This window comes from Gigantopelta aegis, chromosome 13, assembly GCF_016097555.1.
Source record: "Gigantopelta aegis isolate Gae_Host chromosome 13, Gae_host_genome, whole genome shotgun sequence".
In the NCBI taxonomy this organism is placed as follows: Eukaryota; Metazoa; Mollusca; class Gastropoda; order Neomphalida; family Peltospiridae; genus Gigantopelta; species Gigantopelta aegis.
This window is the reverse complement of record NC_054711.1, coordinates 19,425,822-19,451,136: the sequence shown is the minus strand read 5'-3', so window position 1 is coordinate 19,451,136 and position 25,315 is coordinate 19,425,822. Positions and strand designations below refer to the sequence as shown.

The 25,315-nt window shown below is 38.9% G+C and overlaps 2 protein-coding genes across 2 annotated transcripts in view; both read right to left on the bottom strand.

Moving 5' to 3' along the window:
• LOC121387192 (folylpolyglutamate synthase, mitochondrial-like) overlaps positions 1 to 25,315 on the bottom strand; it is a 336,339-nt gene that overhangs the window by 158,403 nt on the left and 152,621 nt on the right. The gene's annotated exons all lie outside the window — the stretch shown is intronic.
• On the bottom strand, positions 1,191 to 25,202 carry LOC121387082 (protein Spindly-B-like). Its single transcript, XM_041518104.1, has 11 exons — positions 25,097 to 25,202; positions 22,170 to 22,222; positions 19,499 to 19,654; positions 15,773 to 15,961; positions 14,078 to 14,227; positions 12,971 to 13,069; positions 10,694 to 10,804; positions 6,328 to 6,465; positions 4,733 to 4,839; positions 3,885 to 4,069; positions 1,191 to 2,342 (listed from the first exon to the last, which is right to left on the bottom strand). Exons 1-11 carry the CDS (start codon positions 25,104 to 25,106, stop codon positions 1,966 to 1,968), a joined length of 1,575 nt encoding a protein of 524 aa, XP_041374038.1. The 5' UTR covers positions 25,107 to 25,202; the 3' UTR covers positions 1,191 to 1,965.

The window sequence follows — 25,315 nt, the reverse complement described above, 5'->3', positions numbered from 1 at the left end:
AGAGAGAGAGACAGAGAGAGAGACAGACAGACAGACAGACAGACAGAGTATGGCGACCATCTTGAAAATTCAAGTGATTCGTTGATTGGATTTGACGAACGCCACATTTGAAAGGTTCTTAAAGTTATCTGCCCTCTCAATAGTTATACTGGTAGTTGACCGTTTTATGAGAGGGGCCCCTACTTTGACCCCCTATTTGCCACACCCACCACCAGAAGCCCGTTTACCGAAACATTTTTTGTTATTAGCATTTTGTTATGTCCTCTACGGGTGGCACCTAGCTCATTTTGAAGCCAGTCTACATGTATGATTTTATAAAATTTAATACAGTAAAAGCAAAACAAAAAAATGGTTTGATGGGCGTGTGTGTGTATCCCATACTCCCTCACACCTCACTATGTCACTTCATGTAGACTTTTTATTGTCATCCTTTTTGTAGTACCTCAGAATTAGGTTATGTAAAACAAGCAATACATGTCCACTACAGAGCCCAACAAGTTTTCATATCACCTAAATTCAAGGGCCACAACTCTGTCAAAAATGAGTAAATCGCCATGAAAGTCAAACGTGATCTGTAACAGTATATTGTAAAGCTACATGTATATAAAAAAATTCTCCTAAAATCATGGGCCTCAACTGAGTAAATTGCTATGAAAATCACTTGATCTGCAACACAAAATTATAAAGCTATAAAAAAAAAAAAAATCAGCTCAATATCTCAAGGCATTCTGAAAAAAACATTCTAAAAACTATATGTGGGACACACACATGGATGGACAGACATACAGAAGGATGGATGAAACGTTTAGTTCCCACCGGTTGGGGATTAAAAAAAAGATTATGATTATTGTACTTCATAAACTAGGATCTGCAGCTTTAAGGTTTTCTATTTCTCGCTCCAGCAAGTGCACCACGACTGGTATATCAAAGGCCGTGGTATGTGTTATCCTTTCTGTGGGAAGATACATATAAAAGAACCCTTGCTGCTAATCAAAAAGAGTAGCTCATGAAGTGATGACAGTGGGTGTCCTCTCAATATCTGTGTGGTCCTTAACAATATGCCCGATGCCATATAACCGTAAATAAAATGTGTTGAGTGTGTCGTTAAATAAAACATTTCATTCCTTCCTTCCTTCCTTTAAGGTTTTAAAAATACAAGAAAACAAAACAGAACAAAAGCATACAATGAATACAAGTACCGATACATGTCACAATTTATTTCAGTGTGAAACAAAAAATGTCTTGCATAAAGATCATTGAAATTTCACTGACAGGTGTTCGAGTAATATTTACAGCTATGAATAGTATTTCTTGGCCTGATTAAGTGCTGTTCATATATATCAACATTTACACAAACATATGAACTTTACACTGGTTTTGTGTGTGTGCCTGTATATGCTTTTAAATAACAAAAAATGTTGATAAAAATGAGATATTCTGTACAAAATCAACATTTTTATGTAGTTTCAGCTTTCATGAAATGGAGTGGGATACTTGAGAGAGAGAGAGAGAGAGAGAGAGAGAGAGAGAGAGAGAGAGAGAGAGAGAGAGAGAGAGAGAGAGAGAGAGAGAGAGAGAGAGAGTACAGTTTCTACTCTTGTAACAATGCTGTTACTAATGGATGGTACCACAAAACTGTACACCTTTTTTAATAACATTATAGCCCATAAATTCTGCAGTCATTTTATTAGATTTTACAATTGTTCGTTACAGTCGTAGGTATATGAATTTTCTTGCGAAAGTAAACCATGCCCCTTTCTGATTGTCCTTTATGTGAACCCGGTGTCCACTTTGTCACCGTCATTACACTGGACTTTACAATCAGGGGCTTCTGCTGTTGGTTTCTGAATTATGTGAACCCGGTGTCCACTTTGTCACTGTCATTTCACTGGACTTTACAATCAGGGCCTACTGCTGTTGGTTTTTTAATTATGTGAACCCGGTGTCCAATTTGACACCGTCATTTCACTGGACTTTACAATCAGGGGCTTCTGCTGTTGGTTTCTGAATTTTCTTGGCAACGTGAATCACGCCTCTTTTCGACTGTCTTTTTTTGGATGCAGAGTCCTCTGTCTCTTTTGTCTCAACGTCTACATTTTCTTTATCAGCCAGTTCCTTCTCGTTCTGATCTTCGTCAAACACGTGGTCTTCCAGCTCCATTGTGCTTTCAGACATCTTCGGTTTAGAATCCGTCGAACCTTTCAGTTGCTGACCAGCTTGGTCTCTAAATCCCACATTGCTCCAAGATTCTGTAATTACTGTCGTCGTTTCCTCGTCCGAAATATCCAGTTGTATTTTTTCTCTTATCTCAGCTTTAACCAGAGCTTTAAGTGAAGATTTTTCTGAAGGCAAAAAAAAAATAAAAAAAATAAAAAGAAAGAAGAAAAGGAAAGAGTTAAAAGTTTGAATAAATAAAAGTATATGTATGATATTATTCTCTTAAATTCTCTAAGTTAACAAGATGTTTTTGAAATGAGATTGAAAATTCCCAAAACAAATTTGTAAAACAACATTAAAATTCACAAAGTCAAAGCCATGGGTATCAAGCAAATGTTTTTAGAAATACAACCCTGCATGGAGAAAAAGTTAAAACGAAGGTTTTCTTTTACGACACCAATAGAGCACATTGATTTATTAATCATCAGCTGTTAGATATCAAACATTTGGTAATTCTGACATGTAGTCTTAAAGGGACAGTCAACTCAAACAAGAGCCTTATGTGTTGGAAAGATGCATACCCGGCCCACCAACACATACTGACACTTTAACAAATGAAAAACGCATAACTGAAAATAAAATTTTTAGTGGCACAGATATTTGTTTTTGGGCTACCATATTTTTTGGCGAGTTTCAAGCCCTGAAAGGAATGTGGTATTTGCATATTACTCACATATGTTCACTTAAATGCTTTATAAAATACATAAAATAAAGTTCATATTTCAATCGGTAAGTATTATTTTTAAAATCAGGCAAAAAATAAAACGGTGCCTTTATTTTCGGACATTTGTGGCCAGATGTTCAGTATATATGTCCATTATTACCAATATCTGTGTTTATCTGACTTATTTTGTTTTCTAAACAAACTACAATGCATATCCCAATATTTAGTGATTTTTGTTGTTGGTAAAATTATCAAATTAGGTGTCACAATCAGGTATCGATTTTGCAAAATGACTGTGACGTCCTGCCATTGTGATCTAGCGAAAATATTTGCCCAAAACCACCTTTACAACTAAAAATTCCCAGGTATTTTCCATTGAAAAACAAAGAACTAAAGTTGCCATACTCTCAGTTAATCTATTTCCTGTGTTCTATCATTATGTCCGATGAGTGTTGTGTGCAAAACGGCGGGAAATATGAATTGGGGAATGCACTGTATACAGTATGTCGACTGGCGTGACGTCGGGCAAGATATCTCGCCTGCAGTAATCAGAAGGTTAACATTCACCAAGAGACCTTGTTTTTTAAGGTGTGCAGGTGCGATCGCGCTCGTACAGTGCACATAATTTCAATCTGACGAGTGTGAAAAACAGCGCACGTTACATTCGACAAACGGTGCGCGTAAAATAAATTTGTATATTTATTTCCACTATTTACAAAAAACAACACTTTTCATAGCTCATGTAGCTGATATTAAAACATTAAACCTTAAAAACATGGGAGTGACTTCCACGCAGTCATTAAACTGGTATTTCTCTTTATTGAACAAATCGGGAAATACTGGTTTAATAGACAATATTGTAGACGTACCAGTCCAAATCCAATCTGAGCTACACTGCCTATTTTATTTATTTTGGAGAGTGATTTTTTCACTCGCCTTAGCATATTGAGGTGTGCGATTTTCCACTCGCCTGGATTTTTAAAAAACCAAGGACTGCACCAACCTGGTTCATATTTTGCTAGCAGCTCCTCGATCCTAAAGTTCAGCTGGAGGATCTGGGATTGCAGTTTCTTCTTTGTCTTTTCCAGGAGACAGTTCTCCCGTTCCTTCTCCATAAACTTGCTGTTGAGATCCCAGTACATCATGCTCTCACTCCTCAGCTCGGCTTTCGTCTCCCTCAGCTCCTTCCTAACATGAAAGAAAGGAAGAAAGACATGATTTGTTTAAAGGGCGTTCTCATAATGGGCCTGTGCTTATAAAACTTTTAAGAGGCCAGTCTCTAACGATGGGCTAGTGGATCTATTGAGGGCTAGTGGATTTATCAAGGGCTAGTGGATCTATTGAGGGCTAGTGGATTTAATGAGGACTAGTGGATCTAATGAGGACTAGTGGATCTATCGAGGGCTAGTGGATTTAACGAGGACTAGTGGATCTATGGAGGGCTAGTGGATCTATGGAGGGCTAGTGGATCTATCGAGGACTAGTGGATTTATCGATGGCTAGTGTATTTATTGAGGGCTAGTGTATTTATCGATGGCTAGTGGATCTATCAAGGGCTAGTGGATCTATTGAGGGCTAGTGGATCTATTGAGGGCTAGTGGATCTATTGAGGGCTAGTGGATTTATCAAGGGCTAGTGGATTTATCAAGGGCTGGTAGATTTAATGATGGCCAATGGATCTATCGAGGGCTAGTAGATCTAACGAGGGCTAGTGGATCTAACGAGGGCTAGTGGATCTATCGAGGGCTGGTGGATATATCGAGGGCTAGTGGATTTATCGAGGGATAGTGGATTTATGAAGGGTTAGTGGATTTTAGCGCAGCGTGAAACAAACTGTAAACTGTAACTCACTCTCTGCTCTTGAGCATGGCAAGAAGAAAGTTACTGAACGCTTTCTCTCTGTCACTGTCTGTGCCCTCTGACCTGTAGATCTCAGATACCTTGTTCCACAGAGCAGACTGAAAACACAACAACCCATCTATTATTAGGAATGAAAATGTTTTATTTAACGACGCACTCAACACATTTTATTTAGAGTAGAATCTCGGCTCGATCTCGGAAGGGTTGAACACACCGCAACGCTCAAACCAAAAACAAAATCCCGAGTTTTTTGTTTGGTAAACCCATATATTAACTGCTGACGGGTCGAACATAAGCCTTTGCTTGAACTAAATTATTGGTCCTGTCTGTGTTATTAGCTATATTTCTCTTGAACTGGTGATCCATCAAATATTAAATGGGAAAACACCGAAAAGGACCAACTATTGCTGCACTTGTGCAGATGGTTATTACAACCTTCGGATTAATTATTTAGGCGGAACGAACTATAGATGAATCAGGGAATCGCAACAACAGCCATGCAATCCTTCTTAATGTAGTTTGTTAGGCAGCTATCGGTAACTGTTAGATGAACCGTGATACCAATCAAACAGTTAGTGCACAAACGGGCCTTGGCATTAAGCGTTACTTTGAACATGTCTGCAAGACCAGTTTTAAATGAAACAATGGGCGAGCTAATCAGCTGTCATCACTTCTGCAACCCCACATTTAATTAATACCGTCAAGGGCTTCTGCATCACATAATCGGCGTAATTTCCGATAAATTCTTTCACTCAGATATTTTCCTATTATAACACATTGATGAAATTTTAAAGTTTGCAGTTACCAAAATAATATGCATCTAATTCAACTTTCTAACTGATGTTACGGAAATATCCGATGTTGATCGAATGGTTCGGTCAAACTATCTGATGGGTCAAACACTTTCTCGAGCACCAATGGGGTTCGAGCCAACAGGATTCAACTGTGTATATATATATATATATATATATATATATATATATATATATATATATATATATATATATATATATATATATATATATATATATATATATATGTTTATAATGGCTTTATTATCAATTATAACCTTAAGTTACACGTTAAAACAGTTTTATTACCATAGTTTAATCGTAGTGTCAAACAATCCTAGAAGACTCCACACATCCCCTTGTATGCCTCTCGCTGCTTTGTACAGCTATAGCAGGGTTTCTGCCAGATGGTAAAACGGGTATGGCACCATAACCAAAACATTTTTCAGATTTTAATTTTTTTATTAAATAGACATTTTGACAAAATTAATGACTCTTTTATCATTACTGTATGATTTTCTTAACCCTAACCTATTTTTTTTCTCGGCGAGGCCCCCCCCCCACAGTCAACAGGGAGTATTGCAGGCTTTCCCCAGAAAGAAAGTAGGTTAACTTTAGGGTTAGGGTTAAGAAAAGTGTACATTAATGATAAGAGTAGTTAATTTTGTCAAAAGGTTAACTTTTAAAAAACAATCTGCAAAAAAATCTGGGTATGGCGCCATACCCATTTTACCCTCTGGTAGAAGCCCTGGGTGATATCTACCTGTACTTGTAATTATGTGACTTTCTACATACTTCAGTCTTTTCATAATCTTGCAGCTTCTTAATCAAAGTCGTTACTTCGTGATTTGAGCGGATTATTTGTAATCGCAAGTTTCGATTCTCCTCGCAGTCCAGCTCTGAACCCTTTGGCTCCATCGTTAGTATCTGCATCTGGAATTGTGGGAAGAGTTCCTTCTTTTATACAGAATCAGATAGCAATCAAATAAGCAGGCATGTGATTGAAACATTTCTAAAAAAGATGAAAATGATACATGCGTGCCTTCGGCACGTAATCAAGTGCAAAATGCAAAGAAAATTAATGAAAGAATGTTTTTTTAAAAAGCGGAATTCCACCAATTAGCAGAAGAATCACATGCCTGAATAAGATCGAACATTAGAGAAACTAAATTAATAAAGAAACATATTCCTTTCTAATAAACTGAAAAGCTACACAGATATCTCAAGACTGTACCAGATAATAGTGCTTGCAAAAGTACTTAGGTCTCACTACACAATTCACTTCTATAGTTCCTAACTGTGAGTACCGGCCTCGGTGGCGTCGTGGCAGGCCATCGGTCTACAGGCTGGTAGGTACTGGGTTCGGATCCCAGTCGAGGCATGGGATTTTTAATCGAGATACTGACTCCAAACCCTGAGTGAGTGCTCTGCAAGGCACAATGTGTAGGTGTAAACCACTTCCACCGACCAGTGATCCGTAACTGGTTCAACAAAGCCCATGGTTTGTGCTATCCTGCCTGTGGGAAGCGCAAATAAAAGATCCCTTGCTGCCTGTCGTAAAAAGAGTAGCCTATGTGGCGACAGCGGGTTTCTTCTAAAAACAGTGTCAGAATGTCCATATGTTTGACGTCCAATAGCCGATGATAAGATAAAAAATCAATGTGCTCTAGTGATGTCGTTAAATAAAACAAACTTTACTTTACTTTTCCTAACTGTGATGTGACATATACTCTTCAAAAGAAGAAACGCAAAACCACATTGTCGTAACATTTGGAGAATTGATTTAATTATTGAATGGTGAGTCCGATAATTACCAAATTTTGCAGGATTGTTCACAATTCACTCTAGTCCATTGTGAGTAAGTGATAGGACACACCACCAAGGTCAAGGTCATCTGGAGTCAATACCGGGTGTGGCCTCCGCGTGTGTTGACAACTGCCTGGCACCGCCTGCCCATTGAAGCAACCAGAGTACGGATGACGTCCCGGGGGATGGTGGCCCACCCGGCCTGCAAGGTTGCTGCCAGCTCGGGCAGGGTCTGGGGCTGTGGTTGTCGCTGTCGGAGGCGTCGGTCCAACTCGTCCCATAGATGCTCAATTGGGTTCAAATCCGGTGATATCGATGGCCAAGGAAGGACATTAATGTTGTTGTTCTGTAGGAAAGCCGTTGTGAGACGTGCTGTGTGAGGCCTGGCGTTGTCATGTTGGAACACTGCGTTGGCGTTGGCCATAACTGGAACGATGTGTGGCCGGAGGATCTGGTCAATGTAGCCCTGTGCATTCAGGTTGCCCTGCACGTGGACCAGGTCAGTTCTGCCAGTGTGTGAGATGGCTGCCCACACCATGACACTACCCCCGCCGAATCTGTCCACTTCCTGCACGCAGTTTGCCGCATAACGTTCACCACGACGCCTATACACGCGACATCTTCCATCATGACGTCGGAGCAGAAATCGGGACTCGTCACTGAACCACACCTGTCTCCATCGCAGTTGAGGCCATTGTCGATGAATCTGGCACCACTGCAGTCGGAGTCGACGGTGTTGTGGTGTTAAAATGACACCTCGAACTGGACGTCTGGCACGAATTCCTACCTCACGTAGGCGGTTCCATACGGTCTGGTCGGATATCCTGCGCAAACCTGGTATTGCTGCGGCTGTGGAGGTGGCAGTAGTCAATCGTTCCCGAAGGTGGCGTACCGGATGTAGCGGTCCTGCCCGGGGGTAGTGACCCGTGGTCGACCGGATCTAGGGAGGTCACGTGTTGATCCATGTTGCTGGTAACGGTCCCACAGTCTGGAGATGGTGCTTGGGGATACATGGAATGCCCTGGCAACGGCCGAGGATTGGCGTCTAGCGGCCGATGGCATTGTTTCTCTGCGGTTCACTGAGACGTGGCATGTCCTGGATTGTCAACTGTCGGCCAGATACAGAGGCCAGGCAAGCGAACACCCTGCACTTTTATACTGTCGGTGTTCATGTTGCACGTGCAGACAATGCACGTGCAGTGGTGACATGGTTTGCACATGGCTGCGTTTTTGCGAATATTCACATTTTGGAACTTTATTGTACAGTAGCTGCGTTTTATCGAATGTAACCGTGGGAATGTGTTTGGGACATGCAATGACCTTATATTCACAAAGCATGAACCGGTAGGAAACATAAAATCGGAGTTATAACCCATTTGTACCCTTTTGCGTTTCTTTTTTTGAAGAGTATATATTGTGGTTCACATATTCACTTCTATTAATTGGTCTTTTTCAATGGTTAGCCTTCTGGCTCGATTTTGACCATGTTATTATGCAATGTTTTTGGACATGGGAAGGAAGGAAGGTAATGTTTTATTTAACGACACACTCAACACATTTTATTTAAGGTTATATGGTGTCAGGCATATGGTTAAGGACCACACAGATATTGAGAGAAGAAACCCGCTGTTGCCACTTCATGGGCTACTCTTTTCGATTAGCAGTAACGGATCTTTTATATGCACCATCCCACAGACAGGATAGTACATATCACGGCCTTTGTTACAGTTGTGGAGCACTGGCTGGAACGAGCAATAGCCCAATGGTTCCACTGACGGGGATCGATCCTAGACCATCAAGCGAACGCTTTACCACTGAGCTACGCCCTGCCCCCTTGACATGGGTGTATAGAGGAAGAGCCAGTGGGTGTGAATGGGTTTCTGAACCAGCTGTTCGGACCGGTACTACAGCCAGATGAGGTCATATAGCTAAAAACTATCTCAATTTTGAAGTGAAAATCAATGCTTATATAATGTATGTTCACAATGGTGTATGTTGTTAGTGCCAACGAGAACCCGTTCTATTGGCAATCTTCATTTGAAGTTGGTCAATTTAACATGGATTTTCGTGGCAGATAGCATCTGTGTAATGAGACCTTATACATTCAGCTGTTATAGTATTACTTATACCAACATGTATAGGTTTACAATTTCCATTACATGTACAATCAGGCATCTGAGAATTGAAAATCTGCATGACCCATAAATCCATGTAACCCATGTCCTTTTTACGTATCTATGTAAATGGTGCTCGACATTTTGCGTAAACCACTGGGCTACGTCTCGCTGCAGTATCAGTGTTCTGCACATGGTTCACCAGACTTTCCTTCGCAGTGTCTCAAGCCGACATTTGGCATATAGCTCTGTCATGTTGACGTACAGATTTCAGTTTCAGTTTCATTGGGATTTGCCCGTCTATGACAGAGTTATGGCCCTCAAATATAGCAGATGGAGAGGGCGAACGGATCACTGAGGTTTCATCCTCGACGCTCTGCCAACTGAGCTAGATCCCACTCCTAGCACGGTTCTAGGTATGAACATCATTGTCACAAGACAAGACTTTAGGTTGTGGTTATTTCAGTACAGTTCAAGGTATGAACATCATAATTGTCACAAGACGTACCTTCAGCCTGTGGTTATTTCAGTACAGTTCAAGGTATGAACGTCATTGTCACAAGACGTACCTTCAGCCTGTTGTTATTTCAGTGCAGTTCAAGGTATGAACGTCACTGTCACAAGACATACCTTCAGCCTGTGGTTATTTCAGTACAGTTCAAGGTATGAACGTCAGTCACAAGACTTACCTTCAGCCTGTGGTTATTTCAGTACAGTTCAAGGTATGAACGTCATTGTCACAAGACGTACCTTCAGCCTGTGGTTATTTCAGTACAGTTCAAGGTATGAACGTCATTGTCACAAGACTTACCTTCAGCCTGTGGTTATTTCAGTACAGTTCAAGGTATGAATGTCACTGTCACAAGACGTACCTTCAGCCTGTGGTTATTTCAGTACAGTTCAAGGTATGAACGTCACTGTCACAAGACTTACCTTCAGCCTGTGGTTATTTCAGTACAGTTCAAGGTATGAACGTCACTGTCACAAGACTTACCTTCAGCCTGTGGTTATTTCAGTACAGTTCAAGGTATGAATGTCACTGTCACAAGACTTACCTTCAGCCTTTTGTTATTTCAGTACAGTTCATGGTATGAACGTCATTGTCACAAGACGTACCTTCAGCCTGTGGTTATTTCAGTACAGTTCAAGGTATGAACGTCACTGTCACAAGACGTACCTTCAGCCTGTGGTTATTTCAGTACAGTTCATGGTACTAACATCATAATTGTCACAAGACATACCCTCAGCCTGTGGTTATTTCTGTGTTCCTGGCAGTATTTTGCTTGAATTGTTTTCACCTGGACTTGCAGTGCTGCCAGCAGTTTCTCCGATGCAACGCGACGGTCATCTAGCTAAAGACAACAAACGAAAAGGAAAGACAGTTAGTTGTTACAAGGAAGGAAGGAAATGTTTTATTTAACGACGCACTCAACACATTTTATTTATGGTTATATGGTGTCGGACATATGGTTATGGACCACACAGATATTATGAGAGGAAACCTGCTATGACCACTTTATGGGCTACTCTTTTAAATTAGCAGCAGGGGATCTTTTTTATGCACCATCCCATAGACAGGATAGCACATACCACGACCTTTGATGTACCAGTTGTGGTGCACTGGTTGGAGCAAGAAATAGACCACTGACGGAGATCGATCCCTAACCGACCGTGCATCAAGTGAGCGCTTTTACCACTGGGCTACGTCTCACCCCTAGCAGCAAGGGTTCTTTTATATGCACCATCCCACAGATAAGATAGTACATACCATGGAACGTGTTACACCAGTTGCTGAGCACTGACTGGAACGAGAAATAGCCCAATTGGCCCACGGACAGGAATCGATCCTAGATCAATCGCACGCTGTACCACTGAGCTATGTCCCGCCCCCTAGGGTGGTTACAAATGCCTCTTTCATTTCAACTTTTATGCTTATATCCAATTAAGGTTCAACCACGCTGTCCTGGGCATACGCCTCAGCTATCTGGGCTGTCTGTCCAGGACAGTGGGTTAGTTGTTTACTGTTAGTGGTTAGTGACAGGGAAGAGGGTGTAGCGGCCTACCCCTTGAGTTGTTAAAACTCACTCTGGGTGAGAGCCGGTACCAGGCTGCGAACCCTGTACCTCCCAACCTCATGTCCGATGGCTTAACCACGACACCACCGAGGCTGGTTAAGTGCCTCTTAACAATGCCGTAGGTAACTACTGACACTCTCCGATGTGGTCAGACTAAGCTAAAGCTGACGGGGAAGTGGCAGGTGTGGCATGGATAGCCACAATAGACCAACACTTGTTGCGAATGGAGAGACAAGGACTAGGGTGTAGATGTTGACAGCAAAAGAAGTTGAAAGATACATGTAAGAGGATCAGCAGATCGGGAAGAAATGAGATGGAAGTGAAAGGGGAGAAAAGGAAAGCAGGCAATGGGATAAAAAAAATAATTAAAAAGCCAACAAAAAAAATGTCAACACTGACATGGATTTGCGGCTTCACGCAATACGTACACAGAAAACGTACATAAGCAGGGCATAAAATTTGGCACGAACGATTTTGTCGTTCGTCTGTCGGTTATGCAAAACCAATATCGACACGAACGACGGACCGTTCGTGCAAAAACTATAATCGCTCGTCAGAAAATGTAAACTGAAGTGTTTTGGCTAATATAACTATTTTTGGAATAAAATAATAAGAGAACGGGCCTAGCATTGCAGGTGTGAGAAAAACAAAACAATGTATCCATTTGAACTCGACATCGCGGTCGGCACAGCGAAGAAAATAGTACGTTTAATAAGGGACTTTAAAATAACGAAGTGGAAATTAGAACATGATGAAACACTGAGTTGCAGCATCGATTGGATCAATCGAGGATTCGCAGAACTTCGGGTCTTTCCGTTCCTTCCAGGAAATCCCCGTTTCGTTCAGACTATTATTTGGTGCCAACAAGTACTCCCCTGTAACAGAACCGATGGGGTAGTGTGCTGAAATGTAAATGGCAGCTTTCAAGTTAGAATTTGGAGAAAAGCTACGAAAATCGCCCATCTTTGATTCTCATTTGATTACCGTTGCCGGTTAACCTTTTCATTTGTATCTGAACGACTGGAGAAAATCGTTCGTGCAAACACTAAAACCACAATAACGACATATCGTTTGTCTGAAAATAATCAAATTTTATGCCCTGCATAAGGAAACATAGTTATAATCAGTCTTTCTGATACAGATTCGCAGCTACATGCAATAAGTATAAGGAAAATGTGCAAATGATTACATAGGTATAATCACACATCATTAAGAAGCCAGCTATAGATAACTATAGTTGGTTTAATTGTTATGTAGTGTACTGTACCTCAGCATAAACTGATTTAATCACACGTCATTAAGAAGCCAGCTACAGATAACTATAGTTGGTTTAATTGTTATGTAGTGTACTGTACCTCAGAATAAACTGAATTAATCACACGTCATTAAGAAGTCACCTACAGATAACTATAGTTGGTTTAATTGTTATGTAGTATACTGTACCTCAGCATAAATTGAATTTCCTTTCGGAGCAGGTTTACTGGTCACCATTCTCATTTCCTCCAGCTCCATGTTCTGTTCAATATTCTGCATCCGTGTTTCCTGTGCAAGTGAAGGAAAAGAGTAGTTCTTCATTATATTTTTTTTATTATGTACAAACTTATTGGAAGGTGAAATACGGTTGGGGCTATTACAGACATTAGGGTGACAACAAACACCTTTAGGGATGAAAGCGACCCTCGAAAAAAAATGGCTGAAATATTTTTCAATTGAGGACATGCTCCTTATTTGGTAAAAAAAATTTTTTTTAATTCCAACGAAAGGCAGCTAACTTCCATCTCTTCATCTTGTTTATACAGATACTCGTATTCCAAAAAAGGCTATATCAACTGAATGAGCTAGATGTTATCCATTGATGTCTAAAAACTCGGGACAATCTATTTGACAACTGTACCAACTCACTTCTTATTTCTCGTTCCAGGCAGTGCACCACCACTGGTATAGCCACGGCTATGTGCTATCCTGTCTGTGGGATGGTGCAAAAAGATCACTGGCTACTAATGGAAAATTGTATCAAGTTTCTTCTGGTGACTGCATGTCAGAATTATCAAATGTTTGACATCCAATAGCCGATGATTAATGAATCAATGTGCTCTAGTGGTGTCGTTAAACAAAACAAACTTTAACTTGAATTTATATAACTGTACCAACTCACTTTTTATTTTTGGTTCCTGCCAGTGCACCACAGCTGGTATAGTAAAGGCCATGGTATGTGCTATCCTGTCTGTGGAATAGTCCATACATAATATCCCTTGCTACTAATGGAAAAATGTAATGGGTTTCCTTTTTAAGACTACATGTATATCAAAATTACCAAATGTTTGATATCCAATAGCCGATGGTTAATAAATCAATGTGCTCTAGTGGTATTGTTAAACAAAAAAAACTTTAACCTTTCAGGGATCTCTGCTCGTTTGCCGTCAACAAACTCAAATTGCCCTTAGGATTAAATTATTTTTTAAATTGACATCCCTTTACAAAATTCTGGATCCGCCACTTATTGTTTTCAAAGAAAAATAATAAAATAAAATGAAACAAGCTTTAACTCACTTCTAACAAGTTTGCATATGAAGCTATCTCGCACTTCATTTCTTCGATCATGACATCCTTTTTGGCATTCTCTCTCTCCATCCTGGCTTTGTCATGCTTCAGCTTCTCTGTATCTGTTTGAATTTCTGATACCAGTTCCTTCAACTTTTCCTGTAGTAACAAACAAAACAAATAATAATAATAATTAAAGGGACAGGCCTTAGTTTTTAAAGACTAAGGCATATTTTTCACCTAGACTCTAGTTTCAACCCATAAAAATGGACACTAAATTTGGTTAATTTACAAAATTTGGATACAACAGAGTGAAACAAGAGTCGGTAACATTGAAATACCCTTAAAAATATACTAAAATGCGACTCCATAATCATTACTTCTCAGACGCACGTGCATTTTTAGAAATATGAAAAATACATTTTGTAATATTAGAAACATCAGGATGACCAGAAACACTTTGGTTGTACGTAAATGGATAGTCTAAACAATAAAATATAAGTAATGTTTGATTTCATTGATCACAAATCACAAAGTTTCAAACATAACTAGAAGAAATGACAGCATGTTACGAAATGATGTCAGTTTGGTAAGCATTTACACAGAGCTAAGACTGGAGAAGCCGTATAATGTTATGATGTCACTTCCCAAAATTACATCATTTGTTGTATACATGAAATCATTATTACACGTGTCATACTGGTTTTATGTTCCTGTATATCTTGAACTATGTGGATAATAAACATGTTTATCATATATTATCTAGCATATCTAGTGTAATCAAAGTATGTGGTATTTTTCAGATCACATACCTTCAGAATTTGATTACTTTGCAAATTAGATGTAAATTAATCGAGGTCACAGCACTACGTTTAGTGACATTTAAGCAACCATACTAAAGTGACACTCTGTAACTGACGTATGCATTCATAGTCATCAAACAAAAACAGTTCACACTGGAAACAGTCCAACCTTCTGAAAACAAAACATGTTAAGCAAACGTTTATTTTTATGTAAGGATATCCATAATGACGTCATTTCCATTAAAAAAGAAATCATGTCACATATTCTAACGTCATTTGAATATCGCCTAATGACGGACTAGAATTAAAATTGCTTATATCGTTTACACAAACACGTTGTATGAAGCTTGAGATTATATGATAAAGAGATTATTACCCTTGTGTGTTTCGGTATTGTCAATATCATACATTAGGAATAAAAATAATGTCTATGCTTGCATAATACAATGTGTATTCCTAAGTTATGATACTGACGATACCGAAAAACACTCTATATCAAACTTAGAAACATAAATAGAGGATATTTCATGTTTTTAGTCAAATATGATTTATATCTCATCGAGTGAACTTTGCAATCATATCTCACGAGTCGCGCTTGCACGACGAGTGTGATGATTTCAAACTTCACAAGATGAGATATAAATTATATTTGACAAGAAACATGAAATTTTCTATTTATTATATAACTTTTGGCAATTTACCTTTATTTTTAAAATGCCAGCAGCAAAATAGTTCCGGCTTTCTTACAGTAAAGATAACACTTTCTACAGTGACGATAACACATCTTAAATTTTCACTCTAAAATGTGTTATCGTCATTGAGTGACTGATAACAATTTTATTTCACTGATATTTTAAGATATTTCACTAAATGTTATATAATAAAGATTAATATTACGCACATTGTCCTCATTCAAGTTGAAGATCTCTTCGTTGAAGGAGAGTTGTTCCCCCTGACTGTGTTGACTGAAGGACTTGGACACAGACTGGTCTATCTGCTCCTCGAGGGCATTCTCCAGCTGTTTCACTCGCTCTTCAAGCTGTTCCATAATCACCTCTCTGTTGTCAAGTTCATTCTCTAGCTCCTGGATCTGAAAAATAAAAGTTGAAAATTTTGTTTTTGTTTAACGACACCACTAGAGCACATTGATTAATTAAAGTTTTGTTTGACAGTCATAAGTGTATCTTATGATATTTGTGTATGTAAACATTTTTTTTCTCTTACATATACTGTATATTGTAATTATAACCACATTTTATGTGTACTATGTGAAGACAGGGGTGCACAAACCGGTTGTCCGCACGCCGGGGACAACCTAAATATGTTGCGGGCAACCATTCTTTGTCAAACAGTTGCCCGATGGGCAACCCAGAAAATCATAAAACAAATAAAATGAAAAACAAAACTTCACGACACTCACGGGCAATTCAAAAGTATCGGCACTGACAACTTGACTGACAGGCGATATAAATATCCACCCTAACGCTGCCATCCACTCAGCATCCACCATGCATGATTTTGGCAGGAGGCGTTTGTAAAAGCCATATGCTAGATATTTCATCCCCAAACTAGCTGGTTCCTACCAATTCACACTACAAAATATTTCCTTTTCACCCTAAAAACCTTGTTGACGCATCTCAATACTGACGACTTGTGCTTACCGAATGTGAATTTTTTAGTTACCATCTGGCAAGCTTTAGTCTAATTAATAATGAAATATTTCTTAAATGTTGTCATTATTAACTTTACTTCATAACAAGTTCTGCATTTTGTTTTTCATGTTTTAAGTTCTTTGTATTTTCATGAATTAAATTGTATTTTTGTTAAATGGTTTAATAACATCGTCAATATGAAATATGTGTTTGGTGGTGAAATAATCCGGATAGGAACAAACTAGTATAGGGTCGATTTGACTTGAGACAAAATGTTTGGTATCACTGAAAATGTGGATTCAGGCCTGGTACTCATGATCGCCACGTGTACACTGTTTTACTGAGTATTCCTGTGCTTTCTCACTCTAAGGAACCGTTAAACAATTAAGCAATTCCTGCGGCATTGAGTGTCATTGGAATTGTACGCATTACTGAATGGTGGGGGTTGTTTGTTAAGAACTATGTATTCTTTAAAAAACATTATCTTGTAATATTACTCGTGTTTAACTTGTTCGATCTCCTACACAGATGTTAAGCAGTCGTTAAAAATTTGCGCTGAATAATGTTGGCTAAAGTACGTCACAATCTTTGGGAATGGATGATGCCGCCATTGAAATGAGTATTATATAATTTCAGAGTTTTTTTGCCCCCTTTTTTGGAGGGGGTGAAGTGTATGTACGCGCACGTGTTTGTGCATGTTTCCCCCAGCATTACACGATGTTGTGGTAGGGAGGGGGTATAAAAGCCTGATTTGTATCTGTCAGGTAATTGTTGAACTACCCTGTACCCCTTCCCAAATTGATTAGCTTGCCTTTGAAACACTTTGTTTTAATAATTGAAAACCCAGTAGAACTGACCGTGACAGCCCAAGCGAAGATGAGCTGTAGATAAATAATGTTAAAAAAGGAATAACACTAAACTGATAAGTAATGATAATAATAAAAATATTTTAATTTCATTTTAATGACAGTTCAAAATTATATTCATAAAACTTTTAAGAAATATGTAGGCAACCAAGAGATGATGATGGGCAACCAAACTTCAGCTACTGGTTGCCCACCAGACAACCATCACAATCTCACATTTGTGCACCCCTATGAAGATCAAAGAAAAAGAAAGAAATGGTTTATTTAAAGACATATGGTTAAGGACCACACAGATATTGAGAGGAAACCCGCTGTCGCCACTTCATGGGCTACTCTTTTCGATCAGCAGCAAGGGATCTTTTATATGCATCATCCCATAGACAGGGTAGTACATACCACAGACTTTGATATACCAGTCGTGGAGCACTGGCTGGAATGAGAAATAGCCAAATGGGCCCACCGACGGGGATCGATCCCAGACCGGCCACGCTTTACCACTGGGCTACGTCCCGCCCCATGTGAAGATCAAATAAAAATGAAAAATAAAGAAAAAAAAGTTGTTTTTGTTTAGCGACACCACTAGAGCACATTGGTTAATTAAGGTGTTTTTTTAATGACACCACTGCAGCACATTGATTGATTAAAGTTTTGTTTTTGTTTAACAACGCCACTAGAGCACATTGATTAATTAGTTTTGTTTTTAAATGACACCACTAGAGAACATTAATTAAAGTTTGTTTTGTTTAACAACACCACTAGAGCACACTGATTAATTAAAGTTTTGTTTTTGTTTAATGTCACTAGAGCACATTGATTAATTAAAGTTTGTTTTGTTTAACAACACCACTAGAGCACATTGATTGACTAATCATCAGCAGTAAGGGATCTTTTATAATCAACATCCCAGTCAGGATAGCACATACCACAGCCAGTGCACCACAACCAGTATATCAAAGGCTGTGGTATTTGCTATCCTGTCTGTGGGATGGTGCATATAAAAGATCCCTTACTATTAATGAAAAAATGTAGTCTCTTAGACTATATGTTAAAAATTATCAAATGTTTGACATCCAATTATTAGCCGATGATTAATAAATCAATGTCCTCTAGTGGTGTTGTTAAATAAAACAAACTTTGATGCACTGGCTGGAACGAAAAATAGTGCAATGGATCCACCCACGGGGATCGATCCCAGACCGACCGTGCCAGACCTTGCCTTTTAAGGTGCACGGGTGTGATCGCGCTCATACAGACCAAACAAATTCCAAAACTTCAACCTGCCACTTTCAAAGACTTTTACACAGTGAGAGCGACAGATTCGATCGCTCGTCGCTCACGTAAATTTAGTTTGCGTAACCCATTTTTCGTCCGCGCATTGAATTTATGATATAATTTACATGATCGTGACGGGTTACGTAAAAACGAAATGGGGTTTTGCATAACCCATAAACGTAACCCATTTTTCGTCCACACATTGAATTCATGATATTCTCTTACATGATCATGACAGGTTATGTAAAAACGAAATGGGGTTTTGCATAACCCATAAACGTAACCCATTTTTCGTCCACACATTGAATTCATGATATTCTCTTACATGATCATGACAGGTTATGTAAAAAACGAAATGGGGTTTTGCATAACCCATAAACGTAACCCATTTTTCGTCCACACATTGAATTCATGATATTCTCTTACATGATCATGACAGGTTATGTAAAAAACGAAATGGGGTTTTGCATAACCCATAAACGTAACCCATTTTTCGTCCACACATTGAATTCATGATATTCTCTTACATGATCGTGACAGGTTATGTAAAAACGAAATGGGGTTTTGCATAACCCATAAACGTAACCCATTTTTCGTCCACACATTGAATTCATGATATTCTCTTACATGATCGTGACGGGTTATGTAAAAACGAAATGGGGTTTTGCATAACCCATAAACGTAACCCATTTTTCGTCCACACATTGAATTCATGATATTCTCTTACATGATCGTGACAGGTTATGTAAAAAACGAAATGGGGTTTTTGCATAACCCACAAATGACGTACGCGAACGACTGACAGAATGTTCAATTTTCAGAGACCTGCAAACATACCTGTTTTTTATATTCTGGGTCTTCTTTCTTGACCGCTACTTCCGCCTCAGCCATTTTCATTTTCTCCACCTCCTCCAGCTCCTCCTGCAGGAAGTGTTCTAGCTGTTGCTTCAGCGCCAGACTCTGCTTTGTCGTATGCAATTCCTGCATGGCATCCTGCATATAAAACAAACACACTCTTTACAGGGCTAGCTCTTGGTCAGCCGGGGGGGGGGGGGGGGGGGGGGGGGTATGATGTAGCCCAGTGGTAAAGCGCATGCCTGATGTGCGGTTGGTCTGCATATCCTGCATATCGATCGTTGTGATATAAATTGCCAAAGGTCAGGGGTGTCACTGATGGAATTCTTGTGCTTTGGGGAAAAAAATTAAAGTTTGTTTTGTTTAACAACACCACTAGAGCACATTGATTTATTAATCATCGGCTATTAGATGTGAAACATATGGTCATTTTGACACAGTAATAGAGAGGAAAAATTTTTTCCATTAGTAGCAAGGGATCTTTAATATGCACCATCCCACAGGCAGAATAGCACATACCACGGCCTTTGATATACCAGTCGTGGAGCACTGGCTGGAACGAGTAATAGCCCAATGGGCCCACCGATGACAATTTATTCCATACCGACCGCGCATCAAGTGAGCACTTTACCACTGGGCTACGTCCCACCCCCTGGACAAAATAATATAAAAATTAATGCCATCATAATTAAGCTCTACAATGATGGCAAAATGTATACACAATTCTGTACATAATTTCATAGACTTTAATAGACTTCATACAGCAAAATAACGTTTCATGTTTATGCAATTTTAGAAAATCAAATTGCCATGGGGGGAGGGGTAGGGGCGGATCAGGGGTAGGGGCGGATCAAAACTGTTGTCAGTGGGCCATTTACCCACAGTGGTTTTTAAAAAAATGAGTGGGTCACAAATTGATGTTTGAACCCTGCGTATAAAGTAAATACATTTTACACAATGGGTAGAATATCATCCTGCATATAAAATAAATAAGTTTTACACAATGGGTAAAATAACACCTTGCATATATAATAAATAAATAAATTTTACACCATGACCAGGGTAGAAACTAATGATTGTACCCTCCATCAAGGCAAGTAGAAAAAGTTTGTTTTGTTTAATGACACAACTAGAGCACATCGATTTATCAATGATAAATCATTGGCTGTTGGTGGTTGATGTAGCTCAATTAGTAATGCACCTGAATTTGTTTCAAGAAAATCTTGTGATTTCAAAATTGTACCTTTTACCAAGTATGCATTTCAAGTGAAATTATGGTAAGATATGCTAGATTTATTGCGTACAAAGCCAAAACAAGGGTGTGAAAAGTGACTGTCGCCGACATCGGATAGTTTGTGTAACCCGTTTTTCATTTGCGCACTGAATTTTTGACATCATTTACATGATCCAGACGGGTTACCTAAAAATGAAATGGGTTATCTGAATTTGTTTTAGCGTAACCCATAAATAGTTTACGCAATTTTTTAATTCTCAGAGACCGGGTGTTCTGAGCCATTACAGTGTTGAAAATTAACACGAAAAGCATGGTTGCCAGCAGGGCCAGTTGAAGAAAAATGTTACTGGCCCTGCTCAAATTCAACTAGCCCTACAATTATCACACTGAAATTTAATTGTACAGCAAACATCAAAACTAGAATGTTCTTTGTTGAATAATAACCATATGCTCACCCTACATAGTCCGTTTCATTTAATGAGAAAAAAAATTTCTTTAGAAATTACCATTACATTATACAGATTAAATATCATTTTTAATACAGGGGTGAAGACAAAATGCTAGAATAGCCAAGGTATGCAACTTGACAGAGACAATACCTAAAATAAAATATAATGCAGGGGGGAGGGGAGACTAAAGGTAGAACAGCGCGTACATTAGTAAATTAGTCTGGGAGTGGCAGTCCTCTTTGCGACAATACAAGAGGGATGAAATATACTTTGTGACGGTGTAAGACGAGGCACTAGATAGAGATCCTTTGAATAATCCACTATTTTACCAAACGCACATTCGACTGCCCTGCTCATGTAATTCAGTTATTTCATTGTTATTTTTATATGTGTGCATGCGCTCACGTTAGTGTGAGTTCAAACTACAAGATAAATTCTGAAATAAGCTAATTAAATATGGTTCATTTTTACCATAACACTGAATAACAACTGTCAAAAAGTAGGTCTACTAGATAATTATGGCATATCCAGTCCATTGCAATAAACCGACGACTTGCAGATTTTAAAAATACATGCAGTGTCTGCAATACATTTTGAGTCTTATTTTTAGAAAGACCTCACCCAAAACCACAGAAGCCGAGTCTGGTGCTGTCAAAATATAGAGCATGTTCTATGTCTTCTGTTGCTGTAGTTCGAGCCAACACAGACGCGGTGTGTTTTGTCACAGTTTCAGTGGGATTTTTGTTAACCAGTACCATACTGGTCAGACCTTAAAATCGATGGTTGCCTAAGGACTACCTTTGTAAAATTCTTAGTCGCCCTTAGTCAATAAAGGTCGCTGCTACTTTTCAACCCTGCCATTACAGATGCCGTTGCTTGCTTTTCGGATTAAAAAATGCCCACTTATGTTCAAGCCCTGATGTGCCCACCCCCACCCCACAGGAGCAGCTGCCATCAATAAAATCCAAACCTCTAGCTTTCGTCTCAGTTCAATATTCTCATCCATTAAAGGTGAAGGTGAACCTGCCAAAAGAAAGGAATGTTTGCAAGTACAAGTTATGTAAACATAAATCATAGATTCAGATTTTTTTTTTTTTTAAAATCAAAAATATACTTAAAACATAAAGTTTGTTTTGTTTAACGACACCACTGCAGCACATTGATTTATTAATCATCGGCTATTGGATGTCAAACATTTTGTAATTTTTAGATAAAGTCAGAAGATTTTGCCAAATTATCTCAATGTAAAACCTTTAGCTATTTTCCAAGAAGTTATCAATTATTACACAAATTGTTCTTGCTAAATTAAAATAAACATTTACCAATTGTTAGTAAAATTCACAATTAATGAATATGGCGAGTGTCAAAGCACAGACAGGACAGCACATACCACAGCCTTTGTTAAACCAGTTGTGAAGCACTGGCTGGATCGAGAAATAACTCAACAGCTAGGGAATATTTTGTTTTCAAAATCTTGATTAGCGATATTTCTACTCAACCGAGAATTGATTAGTAACCACTGTTTAATGTTTTATATAATTGTGTAGGGATCTCTGAAACCTGCGTAGCGAATCATGATGCGATACTGAACAAAATGTTCCCTGTCCAATGGACCCACTGTCATAGATCATTAAAATAAATCTTGGCATGCCCTAGGTTAGTGCAGCAAGGTGAACATTAAGTCTGAAACGGACTAGCCAAAGATTTATTTTAGTGAATGAATGAATTAATGAATGAATGTTTAACGACACCCCAGCACGAAAAATACATCGGCTATTGGGTGTCAAACTATGGTAATGCAAATAAATAAAGTGATGATCAACATCAATATAAAAATTCAAGATTTAAACAAAAACAGTGTAAAGAACTGTGCAAAAACACAAATATCACAGATAGATACTGAATTTTACTCAAAACTTCAATTTTGTGCTGTATTGGCCATTCTCAAAGAAAATGTTACACCCCTGCACCACGGTGAGGTTACAGCACGCGCAGGGGTCCAAAACATCTGCCAACACACACACACCCCTCCCCATCTTTGAAACATCCACCAGGGAATCTCAGAAGATTTGCCCATGACAGTCGTGCTTGAATCTTCAGTGGATGTAAGCACAAGTCAAATGTTTGATTGATTGATTTGACATCTATCGTCAATTGAATGCGTGTTTGTGATTAAATTTGACGGCAGATGTTTCTGCTCAAGGGTAAAAACTTTTATGATGTCATACCATAAGCGTACGGGATCCTATTTTGTTAGAGGGGCATGCCAATTTTTGCCCGAATTCAACAAAAATGCCTGAATCAGTATATAATTAAAAAAAATTGTCTTTTAAAAACAGTAAGAATTGCAGTACTGCCAAACAGCTAAATAGGTTTGCAATGAACTTTGCATTTTTACATGGATTACAACCACTATTGTGGGTAGGATGGAAATTAGCCCGAGTACTCTGACTGTAAGAGAGCTAGACGGATATAAATACGCTCTCATTACAGTCAGAGACCAAGCTGTGTATTTTTTTGGGCAATTCCCGACAACCAAAAAGTTGGCAAAGATTTCCGCTCTAATACCACAACAATCCTATGTTTGACGTCAAATACCTTTACATAATCATTTTCGAGTTACCTGATTAAAAAAAATCCACATATTAATCACTAATACACATACTACAGAAAGAAATCCGACAGTACCCACATTCAGCTACGCTTCGTGACACTCTGACGCAAGAATTACAAAGCTCTGTGACCTATTTCGTGACGTAGATCATGTGATCGCCCACTGGGTGATTTCGCCGTGTGCAAGTTACAGGGGCCGTCTCATACCAAGCGTTGTTACAACATGGAAGAGTTGGCTAATGGTTTCCTATCTAACACAGTGATAAAATTACCAAATATTTGACATACAGTAGCCGATGATTAATGAATCAATGTGCTGTAGTGGTGTCGTTACACAAAACAAACTTTTTTTTGGTGATTGTCGGGCTCATGTCGTTTTGAGATGGCCCCTGGAAGACGGAATGGCTGAGTGGGCAATCATGTGACGCATCGTCACGATATAGGTCGGCGAACTTAGAATTCTGCTGTCCGGAGTTTGCCGAAGCTTAGCTGAATGTGGGTGCTGTCGGGTTTCTTTCTGTAGTGTGTGTATTAGTGATTCATATCTGAATTTCTTTTAATCAATCAACTCGAAAATGATCGATGTAAAGGTATTTCACGTCAAACATAGGATTTTTGTGGTATTAAGAGTGGAAATCTTTGCCAACTTTTTGGTTGTCGGCAATTGCCAAAATAATATATAGCTTGGTCTCTGACTGTAATGAGAGCGTACTTATGTCCAAATGTCCGTCTAGCTCTCTTACAGTCAGAGTACTCGGGGTAGATGGAAATATATGTTGAAATGGGTTCACGTCGGCTAATTTTCTATCATTTTTGCCCGAATTTGATGATTTGCTCTAGCACTGGGGGCAGTAGTTCCCCAAGGTAAACATCTACGGTCCATTTTTTTTAACATTTTGACATTTATCCGCACAGCAATAAATATCACAGTAATAAATATCATGCCAGAGACGTTTATCTTGATGAACTACTATGGCCCCAGTATGGGAGCAGTTGTCCCCTCCCCCCACCCTGCTACCCTCAGTAACCCTGTCTCATACGCGTATGATTTTATTTTTTAAGTTAACCGTTTGATAAAATTAATGACTCTTAGTTACGTTAGTATTACTGTATGATTTTCTTAAACCTAACCCATTTTTTTTTTTCTGGAGGAGCCCCCCCCCCACCCCATCCCCCCATCAACAGCGGACCGTGCATTCATTGTAAATATTCCAGAAAAGACAACTGCATAAATGGGCAAGTTGATAAATCTGACTTATTAAGTTTCAAATGGTAGACACTTACTGGGATCCATGGCGTACCACTAACAACACCTGTACAGCATTCAAAAACGGCGCCGAGTGACCTCACCTATTGACCGACAGTTTCTTTCTTTCTTCTGTAGTATTTTCCTCATTCTATTTTGGAGTTCCAATGTCGATCTAAGAAATACAATTATGCAAAATAAGGAAATATTCTTCTACGTCGATCTTTTACGTTTTTAACGCTATGAGTTGTATCTAT